This window comes from Triticum aestivum, chromosome 5B (genome assembly GCF_018294505.1).
Source record: "Triticum aestivum cultivar Chinese Spring chromosome 5B, IWGSC CS RefSeq v2.1, whole genome shotgun sequence".
In the NCBI taxonomy this organism is placed as follows: Eukaryota; Viridiplantae; Streptophyta; class Magnoliopsida; order Poales; family Poaceae; genus Triticum; species Triticum aestivum.
Genome location: NC_057807.1, coordinates 63056699 through 63073295, shown reverse-complemented (window position 1 = coordinate 63073295; position 16597 = coordinate 63056699). Strand labels below are relative to the sequence as shown.

Below are 16597 nucleotides of genomic sequence, written 5' to 3'. Positions count from 1 at the left end.
AGGAGTGGGGAGCCCACGAATCTGCACCCAAACCGTGGACAGGGTGGCCACAGCGAGAGGGTCCACCGAAGGGACCGAGATGCAGACTGAAAGCTGGTTGAGGGCGAGCGTGAGTCTGGCGCTGTGGGTGCCATACCGAAGGCTGACGGGGTCGGGGAAGATCACCGAGAACTCCCGGTCTGAGATCGGGGTGACCTCCCAATCCCAGTCCGGGTTGAACAGGTGGTGAAGCTCGTCGGAGATGATGGTCGGGGATGCCGTCTTGCCGTCCAAGACCGAGATGAGAGCGGACATGGGCGGAGCGGCCCGGGTCTCGGGGAGGTCCATCTGGAAGAAGCCCAGATCGTCAAGCGCGTAACCGAACAGCCCAAGCGCCCCAATGGGCTGGTGGTCGGGGCAAAGCGCGGCGGGATGGTCCGTCTTCGAGCAGCGGAAGCAGGCCAGGGGCTGAGTGCAATCCACCTGGCAGTGCCCGTCCACCCCGCAATTGAAGCACATAGCCGCCGACACAGCAGGTGGAGGGACGGCCGGCGCTGGCGGGTGGGTGACTGAGGAGGCCGGACCACCCAGCTGAGATTGCGCTCCGCGCTTCTTCTTCTTCTTAGCAAACACTCCACGACCATTGCGGTTGTTGCCGTTGTTGGGGCCGGCCGGAGGGAACTGGGCCTGGCGGCGGGGAGGGTCATAGCGCCGGGGCGGGGAGGCCTCAGAACGACCAGACCGGGGCGGCGACCGGGATCGATGGGGAGAAGGGCGATCCCGATCCCGGCCGCGGCCACGCCAAGACGAGGGGGAGCGCTCCCGGGGACGGGCCGCGCGCCAGTCAGCGCCCTCGGACAGCGCCGCGTCCTTGCCGCGCACCAGAGCATCCCGAAGTTCGGCCTCCCGGCGCAATCCCTCCGGGACGGCCGAGAGGCCACATCACGGCCCGGCGCATGGCGCTTTGGGCGCGGCTCGCCGTCACCGGCATCGCGAGCCATTGGGGGATGGCAGATGGAGGCGGGGGCAGGAGCACGAGAAGCTGGCGTCGGAGAGAGCGACGCAGGGGAGGAAGAGAAGGCGAGGTGGGGTGGCGGCGAGGGAGATGCGGGACGGGGCTGGGACGAGAGGCCAGCGCCCCGCGAGAACCCTAAAGAGGATGGCTGGGTTGGGCCGGGGGAGGGAAGAGATCCGCTCGGCCCAGCTTGGGCCGACCCAACCAAGGAAGGCCAGTGAGAGGGGAGGAGCGCCCCCGACACGGCCGACCCACAAGGCCCACATCAGCCCAGCCCACCACACGGGAGCGCGTGGGGGAGGGAAGGGTTTCCACCCGCGGACGCAGCGCTGCCGGCACCGACAGAGGGCACGGCACGGCCGCGACCGGCCGTTTCAGAATTTCAACATGATCAATCAAGTTTGTCCACTCTAGGGTGTTTGAAATACCAAAGCATTGTTTTTTATGTGAATGTTTCCAATTAAATTGCTAAAAGGCTGATTTTGAAATGGATTAAAAAAATCCTTAAATATTTGTTTTATGGCGCACCTTGCCTTCATGGTTACAGTGGTGACTTTTATCGAATTTTAACTCCAACATATTAAGCTTGTCAAAAATTTAGTTTGTTAAGGTATCAAGATCCAAATAAAATCCACAAGATGTGAATAAAGATTATGCTTTACAGTACTCCCAATTTTTAATCTTGAGTATACATAGTGATAGTCAGGGCATCAAGATACATAATGTTACAGATCTATCCCCTTAAAAATAATCTCATCCTGACATTCCTAGGCTAAGAGAAGGGGAAACCATCCTCATCTCATCTTCACGTTTTGAGGTGACTTCTTTTTTGATGTGGCTGCTCCACTGAACCTAAAGGTACTTGATGGTTGTAGAGCGGGAATCGGTTCTCTCGTAGACATTGGGCTTGTGTGGGACTTTTCTTTTTTTGAACTTGGCTTGTGTGGGACTTGGAGTTGGAAGAATTTGTGCTACTGGAACACATGGAATACGTCAAGCACATCGGACAACTCTGAATGTTTTGAATTCAGGAGCAACCATCCTGACCGTACATGCTGTAATCGGACGGCTCCTGTAAAACGCATTCGTGCCGGGGCAGGGCAAAGCAAAAACCTCTGTCCCTTCCTCGTCAGACACCCGAAAACGAAATGCAGCCTAGGCCCGCCGCCGCCCCGCTCTCCGCTCCCGCCCCTCCCAACGATTCCGCCGCCGCCGCCGCCGTAGTCTCTATCCTCAGCGACGCGGACCCCGACAACCGCCTCCGCGCGTCCGGCATCAGCCCGGACCCCGCCCTGTTCCCGCACCTCCGCCAGTCGCTCACCACCCTCCCCGAGTCCGCGTTCCCCGCGCTCGCCCGCTGGGCCGGCTCCGCCGCCGCCGTCTCCCTCCTCGCCTCCCGCGGCCTCTTCGCCGCATCCTGGCGCCTCCTCCTCCTCCAGTCGCCTTCATCCCCGCCCCCTCCCCTTGCCGCCTTCGCTCCGCTCGTCCGCCGCTACGCCCGCCTCGGCCGCTCCTCGGCGGCTCTCCGCGCATTCCACTTCCTCCGCCGCAACCCCGACCGCTACACGGTCGATGGCGACGGCGCCCCCGCCGCGACCTCCCTCCTAAACATGGCTGTCGGGGCGCTCTGCAAGGAGGGCCACCCGCGCCCGGCCGCGAAACTCGTCGAGCGGTGCCGGCGCGAGGGGGAGCTGGCGCCCGATGAACGGACCTACAACATGCTCCTCGATGGCTGGTCCAGCGCCCGCCGGCTGGACAAGGTCGGGAAGCTCTGGGCTGAGATGCGCGTGGCCGGCGTGCGCCCGACGGTGGTCTCCTACGGGACTCTCATCAAGGCGGTTTGTCGGATGCAGCAGCCGGACCAGGCACTGTCTCTCCTCGACGAGATGCGGAAGGAGCGGATCGAGGCGAATCTGGTTACCTGCAACCCCATCGTGCATGCCCTCGCTCATGCCGGCCGATTTCGGGACGCATACAACCTGCTCGAGAAATTTCCTCTCTACGGGGTGGCCCCTAATATCTCAACATTCAACTCGCTCGTGTTGGCTTACTGCAAATATGGAGACCTTGCCGGGGCAAGCGGTGTGCTCAAGGCCATGATGGGGAGGGGCATCTTGCCAACTGCAAAAACGTACAATTACTTCTTCGTGTTCTTTGCCAAGACCGGGAATGTTGAGCTGGGGATGAATCTTTATAACAAGATGGTCAACAATGGTTATGCGCCGGACCAGACCACTTACAACCTCCTGGTCAAGATGTTGTGCGAGGCTAATCGGCTTGAATTAGTGGTGCAGATGATAAAGGAGATGAAGGTTAATGGCTTTGAGTCTGATCTGGCAACAAGCACCATGCTGATACATTTGCTTTGCCGAAGCCATCGGTTTGACGAAGCATGTGCTGAGTTTGAGGACATGTTTCGTAGAGGGCACGTGCCCCAGTATATCACTTACAGGATGCTTATGAAAGAGCTCAAGCGGCTGGGTTTGGTTCAACTGGAAGAGAAGTTGACCGACCTAATGCGCTCAGTACCACATTCTACAAAGTTGCCTGGCAGCTACAGGGAAAAGGAAGGCGACAATGCTAAAGAAAAGAGAAAATTAATATTGGAGAAAGCTCAGGCTGTTTCCAATGTTCTGAAGGAGTGTAAAGATCCGAAGGAGTTGCACAAGCTAAAAGATGATGAAGAAACTGATGTCCAGGTTGCAGATAGGATAGTAGCCAACATTAGAAAAAGAGTATATGGGGGTGTCTCTAGGTTAGCCTCTCCACCTCCTTGAACATCGAGTTGGCAAAATCAAATCATGAAGATTTACTGGATGATCAGGGATTTAGAAGTTGATCACCTAACCAATTTATATTTCACATGGTTGATTGCCCTTTGGGATGTTCAAGAAGCAAGAAGAGATTGTAACCTCTAATCCTGTTTGGTTCTTTTTGTGGATTGGATATCCTCCATGAGAAATTCACAGAACAGAAGCAGTGGACATGCATGAATTAATTTAGTGCTTAAGATGTGGGATGGAACACACAAGCCTTCTCCATATATGTAAGTAATATTTACATCCTTTTGTTGTGCTCCATTGCCATGATTTCTTCGTGATGTCAGTGTTGAATAACCTGGGCCTGTTAGATCACCCAGCTAATCAAGTCTTAGATGTTGTGCTTAATTATGCATATGTGATGTACTTCTGATTCTTGTAGTTAAAGATTACTTTGTTCAGTTTTGGATTGATTTAATGATGCCAGTGATGGGCCTCTTTGATTTAATGGATTTTCATATGAATTTTGAAGGATTAGAAATTTTAGGACAGTATCACATAGGATTTTTTTCTGAAGGATTCCATTGCTTACTTTGGTAATTTTGGATGAGGTTGTGGTGCTAGCTAAGAACTCGTTGCTGCAAGGGATTTTTGTTCAAATTCTGGAGGATTAATCCTTGGGAATTTCACGTGGTAAATGCATTGAGCTCCTGATAAATTTAGTAATAAACTATTTTTTCGAACCAAGCAGGAGGACTGCCTGTGAATAAATAGATAGAAAGAAAAGGGGAAGAAACCCCATACGAAGTCTGAGCACAAACGACCTCCATGGCTCCATCCTGAAAACAACTCAAACAAAACAGTGCCCTGAAAATAACTACTACTACTAACAACAACCCAAGAAGAAGAGCAGCTGCATAGCAAGGCAGATGGAGAAACGGCAGACCACCAAAATGACCCTGAAGAAAGATCGACTAGGAAGTTGGAGGGACAGCAGTCAATCGAAACGACCCTGAAGGAACGTTGATTGGGACTGAAACAACATGGAGCTGGCTCTGCTGAATCAAGACCCACTATCCCACATCCACAGGCGCAAAGAATTGTGAATACTTGCTGTAGCCCATAGCAAGCGTCCACTCTGATTTTCTATAGAGCTCATTGCCCTGCGGTGCCAGGCGGCACGTAGTCGCATCAACAAACTTTCTTCAGACTTTTCATTGTACATTCACATTGGAACACATAGATAAATTGCTCGCTGTCAATTGCAACTAAAGGTCTAAGAATTATCTTTTTATATGTATTTAATAAAATAACTGAAATGTATAACTACATTGAGTCAGCAATTGCATGTTCTAACTGCATAACCAGCCACTAAAGAACGTGTGAGACACCTAGGATCAGCACAGAAGGATTGCTTATCAAGTTCAGGCAACACAATGATACAGATGTAAGTAGTGCTTTCATTGACCTGCATTTTTTGTTCAGGCTCCTGAAGTTCATCTTATCTTTGATTAAAAAAAAACTATGCCTCCTTATCTTCCGTTCTACTAAGAGATGCGTTATTCTGCCCTGCATTTTGTATTGTTCTTGCCCTGCTTTTGGTTTAGTTTGCCCAAGATAGTTTTATTCTGTTCCACAATTAAGTTTTATGATGTAAGCATTTTTGTTTCTACTTCGATAGTTTTACTCATAATCTTTCTGGTTTGATATTTAGGTTTTTAGGTGGGTTATCAATATCTCGTGTTATATCTATTTTTGGGATCATCCTTAACGAAGATGGAGAACTCTTAATTGAAAGAAGGATGTCTCTTTTATAGGATACCTCTACTAGGAACTTTACAGATTGAGGTATAATATTCTGCAAATTTGTTTCGTGTACTATGACCCATGATTATATTTTTGCCATGCATTTGTTTCATTTATATATGCAGAAATATGTTTTTCATACAATATCCCAATATATTCCTAACAAACCGTTCCCTTTTTATTTTCTTCGCATGACACATGGTTCTAATCAATTTAGGAATAGATACATGTGGTTCTGGAGACATGTATATAGGAGAAGCATATATATATATACATACACTTTTCCTAATATATGCTTTTATCAAGCAGCATGAGAAGTGGAGAACTGATAAACAAGGTACAGAACTTTGAACTGAAATCGCTAGTTCCCCAGACCCCAGAGTCTTCTGCCTAGTTTGGCATCACTAAAGGGATAGTGACTGGGGCAAAAACTAATATTTTTGACACTGACTGGGGCAAATACTATACATGATGTATGCCGAAAATAAGCCGGCTGAGGAACACCCCTCATATGACATTTGGCATTACCCAAGCTCCAAATTATGTATCTGCCTCGGACAGATTCTACTTCATCATCTCCAGCAAAATATAAAGTATGGCGTGCATAAGCTTAATCTTGGTCAGGTAGGTTCACAAGTATAATCTAATCACAGTTAGAAATGAGAGCAAGACAGAGAAGTTACCTTTGTTAGGATCCCAAGCACCAGCGCCTCCCATGCTGGCCGGCTGACCGTCGTCCATGGCTTCCAGGTTTGTCATCCTCGTCCTCGCCGTTGTTGCATCTCTCGGCGTCGGCGCCGCTGCCGCAGTTGGCAAGCAGGACAAGTTCCTGGCTCCAGTGCATCCTTCCTGCTCGACCACTGGCAACTACACCGATGGCAGCCAGTTCAAGAAGAACCTCGACGAGCTCCTCGCCGCCCTCCCCGCGGCCGCCAGCAGGAACGACGGGTTCTACATCGGCACTGCGGGGGACTCGGGATCTCCCGACCAGGTCTTCACCCTCATCATGTGCTATGCCGACCACGACGCGGCGGAGTGCCTGGAATGCCTCACCGGAGCGCCGGCGGGGATCATGGCCTTGTGCCCTGGCAGCCGGGACATGCGCGCGGCATACGATGCGTGCATACTCCGGTACTCCCCGGTGTCGCCCTTTGCATCCACGGCCGACCTCGACATCCCTTTCTACGTGAAGTACACCGCTCCCATCCCAGTCGATCCGGTGGCCATGGCCAGGGCGTGGCTTCCGCTCATGGCCGACCTCACGGGACAGGCCGCTGGGTCGCCGGCGCGGGCAGCGAGTGGGAGCACGCCATACGATGCTTCGTGGCGGGTGTTCGGGCTGGCGCAGTGCACGAGGAACCTCAACGCGAGCGAGTGCAGCCGGTGCCTCTCCTCCTTGGTCGGCAAACTGCCGGAGCTGTTCCAGAACGAGACCGGTGGCGCCGTCAAGGCATACAGCTGCTACGTGCACTACCAGATCGGCCCCTTTGAGATAACCCTTCCACCTGCATCAGAACCACCGCCGCCGTCGTCTCCAAAGCCCGGAGGTCAGTCTTTGCAGGTTTGGGGTAGCCTTCTTTCACATAAATATCCAATGAGATATTAATCTCTATTGTTCTTGGAATTCTGTGACAGAAGCATCGTCTTCTTCAAGAACAAGGCTCCTGATCGGCAGCTCCATTGGTGCCGTCTCGTTCTTGATCATTCTTGTTGGTGTCTTGGCCTGTCTCCTTCTCCGACGACGGCAAAAGCACCCAATCACTGCCAATAAGCAGGCAAAGGGGCAAGAGCCGGAAGATGGCAAATTTTCCGACGGCGACGACCCAGCCATGGAAGACGACTTCGAGAAAGGGACTGGGCCCAAGCGATTTCGCTACGGTGAGCTGGCCATCGCCACTGACAACTTCTCCGACGAGAAGAAGCTCGGGGAAGGAGGTTTCGGCTCCGTGTACAGAGGATACCTCGAGGAGTCGAACCTCGAGGTGGCCATCAAGAGAGTCTCCAAAGGCTCCAAGCAAGGGAAGAAAGAGTATGCTTCCGAGGTGACGATTATAAGCAGGCTCCGGCACCGAAACCTGGTGCAGCTTATTGGCTGGTGCCATGGCGGTGGTGAGCTGCTCCTTGTCTACGAGCTGATGCCCAAGGGCAGCCTTGACACGCACCTCTACGGCGGCAAGAACGCAGACGTGCTGCCATGGCCGGTCAGGCATGAGATCGTGCTTGGGCTGGGCTCTGCCCTCCTGTATCTTCACCAAGAGTGGGAGCAGTGCGTCCTGCACAGAGACATCAAGCCAAGCAACATCATGCTGGACGCCTCCTTTGCTGCCAAGCTCGGCGACTTCGGCCTTGCCAGGCTTGTCGACCACGGCCGGGGCTCACACACGACTGTGCTCGCCGGCACGATGGGGTACATGGATCCAGAGTGCATGACCACCGGTCGTACCAGCGCCGAGTCGGACGTGTACAGCTTCGGAGTTGTCCTTCTCGAGATTGCCTGCGGCAGGCGGCCTCTGGCAGTGGCAGAAGAGGAGCAGATGGTCCACCTGGCTCAGCGGGTCTGGGCATCATACGGCGTGGGAAGGGTTCTTGATGCCGCTGACGCGCGGCTGGAGGGGGAGTTTGACGGCGATGAGATGGAGCGCGTGATGGTCGTCGGGCTCTGGTGCGCGCACCCAGACCGGAGCCTCAGGCCGTCCATCAGGCAGGCCGTCGGTGTGCTGCGGCGCGAGCAGCCTCTGCCGACCCTCCCGGAGAGGATGCCGGTGGCAACTTTCTTGTTCGTGCTGGTTCAAGTTCCACGTTGTCTACTGGTGTCACCGGCGCTGGCGGCAGTGGCAGCAGCGGAACTGACACGACGGCGGAGAAGTCGGAGAAGTCGATGTCGATGCGAAGCAACACGGTAGTGGATGGACAAATCACTGGACGCTAAATGTTTGAAGGGGACAAATTAATACGCTCAGTTTGCTAACACGAAGTAATTTGTTAATTATCCTAATTTCTGATCATTCCATTATAATTGAGCTATTGTGATACAGTAGTAAATAACGGTCTCATTAAATTCAGTTAATCATCAGAACTGATTATACTTTCTTTGCAGTTTCTTTCATTATCTACCCGCAAATGGTGATTCTGTGTCATCCATTAAGAAACTCATATTTATGTGGGGAAATTTTTGTGTCGGTAGCTGCATGTACTATATTGGTGCTATACAGTATCACCCGATGGCGTTTTTTTTCTGGATAGTGGAGGGTGCACTATGTTTTTATAGGCCGGTTTTTGCTGATTGATTTAAGAAATAATTGGCCGATCAAAATCGTAAACCAAATCCATAATTGAATACCTCAATTGAATTGAAGAGCTTCAAAACTAGGGGACAATAGTGAATTAAAATAAATGAATGGGAGAGCTCCTTAAGAAATTGTCGACCCGGTCAAAATCGGGTGACTCAATTTTAAATTGAAGATTTCGATTAAAAATTAGGAAGCATAGAGAGTTTTGAAAAAGTGTTGACCCGGTCAAAATCGAGTGCTCCAATTTCAAATGGAGACATCAATTGATTGTGAGTCCTTTAAAGTTAGGGAGCCTAGTGTTATATAGGATATGACAGTGTGGATCGCAATGATGTAGAAGCCGAGGGAGATTATTCTTTTTCTAAAAACCGATGAAACTGACATATGATATGCCACTTGTCATCACAAAAGGGGTATGTTACTCCTTGACTAGTGATTTCACCTTTTTTTAGGTCAAGTATATTTATTTGTTGAAGTATAATCAATGTAGGCCGTCAAAAAGAAGAGAAAAACAGTGTTAAAATTGAACCTCGCTTTAAACTGAGCTGCGACCCGGACATGGGCTCCGCTTGTTCGGTGAACAAACCCACTTGAGTTGCCTTCTTTATTATTTCCGTGTCCCACTTCGCTTCCGGCTGGACCTCCTCGACCGAGCGCTGCCGTGGTCCACTTCTTCACTGGCCGCCGGCTACGAACCCGCACCTCCCAGACCGAGCGACTGCTCCGAATGGCTTCGGTGGAGGCGCCGGCGGCGAGGCCGATTCTGTACTCATACTGGCGCAGTTCCTGCTCCCACTGCGTCCGCATCGCGCTCAACCGCGTGCTGCTCGCTCTTCCCCCTCCCCCATATCTGATTCTGGTCTCACTCCACCCTCGTCGTTCCTCTGATTACGTCGAGTAAACTGGATCATGACTTTCCTGCAGGTATCGATTATGAGTACAAGGCGGTGAACCTCCTCAAGGGCGAGCAGTCTGATCCCGGTACCCACCGTCTGCTTGCTTCCCGTCCTCACTCCTCTGCACTTGCGTCAGTTGTTTGTTTGGTACTAGTAGTAGTAAAGATATACGCACCTACCACTCACTAGGTTCATATATCTTGCTTTGTGGGTGGCAGAGTTCATGAAGCTTAATCCTATGAAGTTCGTCCCTGCCTTGGTCGACGGCGACACAGTGATTGGTGACTCGTACGCAATAGCATTGGCAAGTGCTTGCTGACATATCATCACTCTGGCCCAGGGTCTCCAAATTGTGTATTCCTTCCTCCTACGCAGTACCATTCGCTTGTTAACCGCTTGCTTCCTTGTGACTTTACAGTATTTGGAGGACAAGTACCCTCAGCGTCCTCTTTTGCCCCAAGACCTTAAAAAGAAGGCCCTGAATATCCAGGTAACTAATGATAACCTTTTACTCACCATGGTCAGCAGAAGTATTTCATGCTTTACTCAGTAGTACTTTGTGTGTGGAGTCAATCGTGTAGTCAATCGTGTAATTGTTATTCTCTCTTTGATCTAGTTTTTCAAATCATTATACAGTTTGCTTACAGGTTAGTTAGTATTCTATTTTATCCGACCCGCCAAAAAATTCATCCTCGAATTCATGTTATCAAAGCATAGCACAAAGTACACAGTAAATAAAAAGCAAGACAGTTTCTGAATCTATTTTATCTGACCTGCTCTGAGCAAACGAAACGTATATATAATCAGGTCCAAGTATAATCTACAAAATACTTTTACCGTATATGTTCAACTTTTTCTTCGGTTACCAATTCATAATACTAATGTGGATGTTCCTCTACTAACTTTTATCGCAGATAGCAAGCATCGTGTGCTCTGGTATTCAACCTCTTCACAATCTCACCTTGGTGGTAAGTACCGACTATGCATTACTAAGCATATGACGACCACTGTGTGTTCTATGTCTAAAATCTGATTGCCAGTGCACCTGAGGCCCATAGAGGGACGGGTACCCATGTGTGCTGTGCAATACTAGTTGATTCTATATTTAGACAGCTTATGCTTATAAATTGCACAGATGCTTAACTTGTTGTTTTGTTTTATTGCTCATTTGTCTACAGAGATTTATCGAGCAAAAGGTTGGAACAGGGGAGAGCATCCCGTGGGTCCAACAACAGATTGATAGAGGTTTCACAGGTTGTCTTCACAGACATGTCCCTCCTTTCTTGGTTATTACTGCTATATTTGCAGCATTACTTCCATCCAGAAAAATTGCTTTGGAAATACCGCTCACCAAGTAATTCAGTGATCTTGCATGTTTTGAGAAACTCGCATTATTTCCTTTAGAACTTCCTTTCCTGCATTTACACTTGGTATTTCGCTGCCTCTGTCTGCTTTCTCATTATGCAACCATGTGCTCACTTTCATCCCCAACGATTCAGCTGTTGAGAACATGATCAAAGGCTGTGCTGGGAAGTTTGCTATGGGAGATGAAGTCCAACTGGTTCGTATGCTACCCTACGATTTTCTATCTCTTTCTTTTTTTCTGTCGAACAACCAAAGAACATCATTATTTGGAATGAATTTTCTCCGCAGTAGATTCGTTTATGTTGTATTAATAGGTGTCCCTTTTCCCTTGAAAGTAACTGTAGTCTAGTCCCTCCCCTGAAATGAAATAGAATTCATATTTCAACAATCATCCTGCAACAACTATCACTGCAAGTGTAAACTACCCTGAGTCGACTCAGCTAAGTAGCTAACTGCCACATCCTCTTTACATGCAGGCAGATGTATTCCTTGCACCCCAGATTTTTGCTGCGGTGACTCGTTATCAGATTGACATGGTACTGCATTTTCACTTACTATCAAGTCCACAACTATACTTGTAACTATCTTTGATGAACTAACAGAACATGATTGCGCTTGCCGCAGTCGAACTATCCCACGCTCGCGAGGCTCCACGATCAGTATATGACACACCCTGCATTTGAAGCTGCGCTCCCTGACCGGCAGCCGGATGCCCCTTCCTCTGCCTAGACATAGGCCGGGGGTGAATCAGTAGTTCTCACTCCTTTGTCTGTACCTGTGTCCTGTCCCGTTACTTCAAACTCTAACAATAAGCACAGAAGTTCCTGAACGAAGTGTAAAGTGGCTACTGTAGTCTGTATCAAAACAATGAAATAATTGTGATCACTAGTCTTTGGATATCTGGATTTACGTGAAGTAGCAACAAGATGAAACATCAGTGGCTTACATTTCAATTGTCACTTCTTAAGAAAAAAGGACAATTCCATTTCTACCCCTAACTTGAACTCACTACTCATATTTACCCCTAATTTTTAGACCTACTTAATTTTGCCCAGATTCCGTTGTGTGGTGTTATAGAAATACCCCTGAGGGATGTTTCGTTCAGATCTTCTCTACACTATGAGCTATCTACATCATAAGCTTCTCGACATTCCTCTGTAGCTGCCGGTGCTTTCTGTTAGGCGATGGACCCGGTCAGCATTGGAGTTAGCGCTGGAGCGTTCCACGCTCCAGCCCACGATCTCCACGATCCCATGATCGCTCTCTACGCCCGCTATATGTATCTTCCCTTGTACTCTTTGTAGGCAACAAGATTCCAATCACAACACTGGAGTAGCTGGCGGTGTCTACGTGCGCGCGTGGAGTAGTTGGCGCTGGTGGGTCTGGTGCAGGGGTTGTGGCAGCATCTGCATGGGTGGGAGAAGTGGCGGTGGTTGGGAGAGGTGCGGGCGCCCGATCGACGTGAACAGCGCCATGCACAGCATGCACGTTGATCGTAGAGAGTCTGGGCGGGGACGGAGAAGTAGTGGAGATAGGAGAAGAAATATTTGGCGGATGGTGGTGGGCGAACGGAAAAACCGACTCATCGAAAACAACGTGACGCGAGAGAATCACTCTGCTAGTAGGAAGATGAAGACAGCGGTAGCCACGGTGGTCGTCCGAATAGCCGAGGAAAATGCAGGGAAGCGAGCGTGGGTCGAGTTTGTGGTTGGTGGTGGCAGACAGATTGGGAAAACACAGACATCCGAATACACGGAGATCAGTGTAGGTGGGTGGGGTGAGAAAGAGGGACTCGTAGGGAGAGGTTTTGGGGCAGGATTTGGTAGGTCGTATGTTGAGGAGGAAAGTTGCATGGCGAAGAGACTCTACCCACTACTGGGGCGGCATGGAAGCGTGGATGAGAAGAGTACGAAGGATATCATTGATGCTACGAAGAGATCGTTCGGCTTTACCGTTTTGGGGAGAAGTATATGGGCAGGAAAAAACGAAGAAGAACGCCGTGTTGAAGAAAGAAATCGCGCTTGCGTGCATTGTTGAATTCATGTCCATTGTCACATTGGAGGAAACGAATGGGGAGAGAAAAATGCGTGTAAACATATTTTTGAAAGTTAACAAACAGGGTGTGTACATCTGATTTGGCACGAAGGGGGAAAGTCCACATATAATGCGAGTAGTCGTCCACAATTACAAGATAAAACCTAAAACCAGAAACACTAGGGACACGTGATTGCCAGAGATCACAGTGCAACAACTCGAAAGGAAAGGAACTAGAGGTAGTAGACATGCTAAAAGGCAGCCGAACGTGCTTGCCCATTTGGCAAGACTAACATAGAGCAGAATCATGAGCTTCTCGGACGTGAGGAAGCTGAAACTCTGCGCAGGAGGGCAGTGGTGGTGGCGTTGTTAGGATGACCCAGCCGGCGAGGCCACAGGGAGACGGAAGCGACCAGTGCATGGATAGTTGGTGAAGACGAGCCACCGGGAACATTGTACAAGTCGCCGGAGCTATTGAACCGCGCGATCACCTCCTTGCTGCGAAGATCCTTCACAGAGACACCCAAGGGATCAAATTCAACGGAAACGAGGTTGTCAATAGTGAAACGTCGAACAGATATCAAATTCTTGATGAGGGCAGGGGCAACAAGCACTTCGCGCAACGATAAAGAGGGGGAAAGTGAAGTAGACCCAATGCATGAAACAGGAACAGAAGAGCCATCTCCTACGGTGATTGAGGGGAAAATGGAGGGATGAAGAGAGGACAAAGAAGAACTAGATGCAGACATGTGCGAGGAAGCGCCAGAATCAAAGATCCATTCCGTACCTGGGTCCTGAGTGGTAAGTGAGTTCATGGCGGCAATGAAAGCAGCCTGGTCCCATGTCGGAGCAGTTGGTGTAGTAGTGGGAGTAGCAGAAGGTGGCGCCGACGCGCGCGGATCCCATGGTGAAGTGGAGGGAGCCGCCGGAGACGCTTGGTCCCACGGTGAAGGAGAGGGAGCGCAGTAGTGGTACGATGGTGAAGCAGCAGGCGGCGGCGCAGCCTGGTACAGCGGCACGTACGCAGTGTAGGCGTGCGGAGGAGGCCGCGCGCCGAGGAGACCCGGGGAGCCGAGCTGAGGACGCATGCCCGGGGTCCAACTGCCGCTGTAAGCCGGAGGAGCACCGAACGGAGAAGGCGCAGACCACGGCATGGGCCATGCTTGGACGAGGCCGGTCCAGGGATCATGCGGAGGCCGCCACGGCGCCGGAGTGTTGGTGGAGACCGGGGGAGCCGCAGCGGCAGGTGTTGGCGGAGGAGGAGGCACCGGGGAAGAGCCTGAAGACGATCCCGGTGCGCGGTGCTGCGGAGGGCGGTAGATGGGATTCTTGCCCTTGTAATTCGGACTCGGGCGCCACCCAGGCGGCGGCTGTGATGAAGACGCCCCCGGAGACTGTGCGGAAGTCGGAGGAGATGCTACAGCGGGACGTGGGGTGGCGTGGAAGAGGCGGGGTGCCCCGGCCTTGCGCGCCTGGTTCTGCTCCTCCATCTGAAGCATGGAGCGGGCCTCGGCGAGGGTCGGGAGAGGACGAAGGAGGGGGATCAGAGTCGCCTGCTGAGCAAAGCGATCATCAAGACCGCCCATCAAGGCGTGAAGAAGCGACCGATCGGCCACCACCTCCCCCAGCTCGCGAAGCTCGTCGCCAATGGCCTTGATCCGCTGACAGAAGACGCCCACGGGGCGATCGCCCTGCGTGATCGTGCGGAGCTCCGTGTTGAGGGCGGAAATGCGGGCATCGCGGTTGTCCTGAAAAAGTCAACGCAGCTCAAGCCAGATATCGCGGGCGGTGGCGCCGTCCATGACGACGAGGTTGAAGAGCTCCGTCGAGATGCGCGTGTAGAGCCATTGAATAATGGCGAGGTCATCTTTGATCCATGCGGGATCGCGAGGATCGGGAGGAAGATCTCCGGATATGTGATGGAGAAGAGAGCATCGCCCAAGATGAATCTCAAACAGATGGCGCCAGTGATAGTAGTTGTGGCTATTAAGATCGAGAACAATGGGGATGAAGGGTGTGATATCGGTGATGGTGTCGCTAAAGGAGATGGGAGAAGGAAGAACCAGGGTAGAGGAGACTGGAGCAGGGGCGGGTGGCGTAGTCATCGGCAGGGAAGAGTTCGGCAGTCTGCGGAGGAAGGAAGGGGAGGAGGATTCCGCGGCCTGCCTATGTTTGTCATGGTGGGGAAAGGAAAGGTGGATCGATATCTGATACCATGTAAAACTGTTGTGATTGGAATCTTGTTGCCTACAAAGAGTACAAGGGAAGATACATATAGCGGGCGTAGAGAGCGATCATGGGATCGTGGCGATCGTGGGCTGGAGCGTGGAACGCTCCAGCGCTAACTCCAATGCTGACCGGGTCCATCGCCTAACACTTTCCATTCTTTTGTAGCATGCTCGAGCATCTGTATGGATGGTGGTTCCTGTTTTTTGGTGTCTAGGTTTTTAGAGAGAATAGAGGGGTGTGAGAGCATCTGCATGGATGGTGGTTCCTGTTTTTTGGTGTTTATGTTTTTAGAGAGAATAGAGGGGTGTGACAGAAGAATGGAAAACACTGGCAGCTACGGAGGAACGTCGTGAAGCTTAGAAAGCAAACAAGACCTGACGAAAACGTCGTTTAGGGGTATTCTTTATACTTAAGAAGTTCATCCCCACTCGAAAATCTCTTTTGGAGGCCGGTTTTGAAAAATTCAAAATTCATAGTTTTGCATTTCAAAAAATTTAATATATATATATATATATATATATATATATATATATATATATATATATATATATATATATACATACATGGAGGCATAATGCACAAGTGCGTAAATTTTCAGGACGAAATACATTGAAGTGAACATCCTTGTTTACTTGTACAATTTTTGAATTTTTTAAAATTGAAAAGTTTGAATTTAGATTTGTTTTTTCCAAAAAATCCGTCCTCCGTCGAGGCCGAGAGCCAAAACGCCTCACTCATCCCCACTATCTTATTTCTTTTAACATTCAGCATATCCAACTCATCAGATATGTCCCACACATGCCACCTCTCATTTAGATGCATATGCAAGCCATCCACATCATCAAGCGCATGCAATCAATCAACTTTCCATCACATGCACGCTCTCCACATCATCAAACGCTCATATAACTATTTAACTTTTCAATTTTCATTTTCTACCACATGCAAGCCCTCCACGTCATCAAAAGAACATGAAACTCTCCACATCATTTTTGATAAGTTCATTGCTAAAAAAAATTGTAGCAACGAGTGGGGCGTTATCTAGTTTCTATAACACCATACAACGAAATAGGGGCAAAACCGAGTAGGTTTGAAAATTAGGGGTAAATATGAGTAGTGGTTCGAGTTAAAGGTTGAAATGTAAATGCCCCTAAGAAAAAGCATGCAGGACATTTCAATTGGCCTTTTTGCAGCTCTCCCTTTCTAGGCAGAGGGATTGATCGG

General features: G+C 50.3%; 1 protein-coding gene and 1 pseudogene across 3 annotated transcripts; both read left to right on the top strand.

The window, feature by feature from the left end:
• Positions 1 to 2137: 2137 nt before the first annotated feature.
• On the top strand, positions 2138 to 12009 carry LOC123110421 (glutathione S-transferase zeta class). 3 transcript variants are annotated; one of them, XM_044530924.1, is made up of 9 exons: positions 9432 to 9667; positions 9774 to 9830; positions 9964 to 10049; positions 10164 to 10235; positions 10660 to 10713; positions 10924 to 10999; positions 11245 to 11306; positions 11587 to 11646; positions 11735 to 12009. In XM_044530924.1, the coding sequence occupies exons 1-9, from the start codon at positions 9577 to 9579 to the stop codon at positions 11837 to 11839; spliced, it is 663 nt and encodes a 220-aa protein (XP_044386859.1). In that variant the 5' UTR covers positions 9432 to 9576; the 3' UTR covers positions 11840 to 12009. The 3 variants fall into 3 exon arrangements, with proteins under 3 accessions (XP_044386857.1, XP_044386858.1, XP_044386859.1); XM_044530922.1 differs by lacking the exons at positions 9432 to 9667; positions 9964 to 10049; positions 10164 to 10235; ... (3 more) ...; positions 11587 to 11646; positions 11735 to 12009 and adding exons at positions 2138 to 4040; positions 5468 to 5601; XM_044530923.1 differs by lacking the exons at positions 9432 to 9667; positions 9774 to 9830; positions 9964 to 10049; ... (4 more) ...; positions 11587 to 11646; positions 11735 to 12009 and adding exons at positions 2138 to 4040; positions 4505 to 5428.
• Positions 5610 to 9221, top strand: LOC123110420 (L-type lectin-domain containing receptor kinase IX.1-like; annotated as a pseudogene).
• Positions 12010 to 16597: the final 4588 nt, after the last annotated feature.

Coding starts and splice junctions, on each gene's coding strand:
- LOC123110421 (XM_044530922.1), top strand. CDS start 2,143: ATGCAGCCTAGGCCCGCCGCCGCCCCGCTCTCCGCTCCCGCCCCTCCC.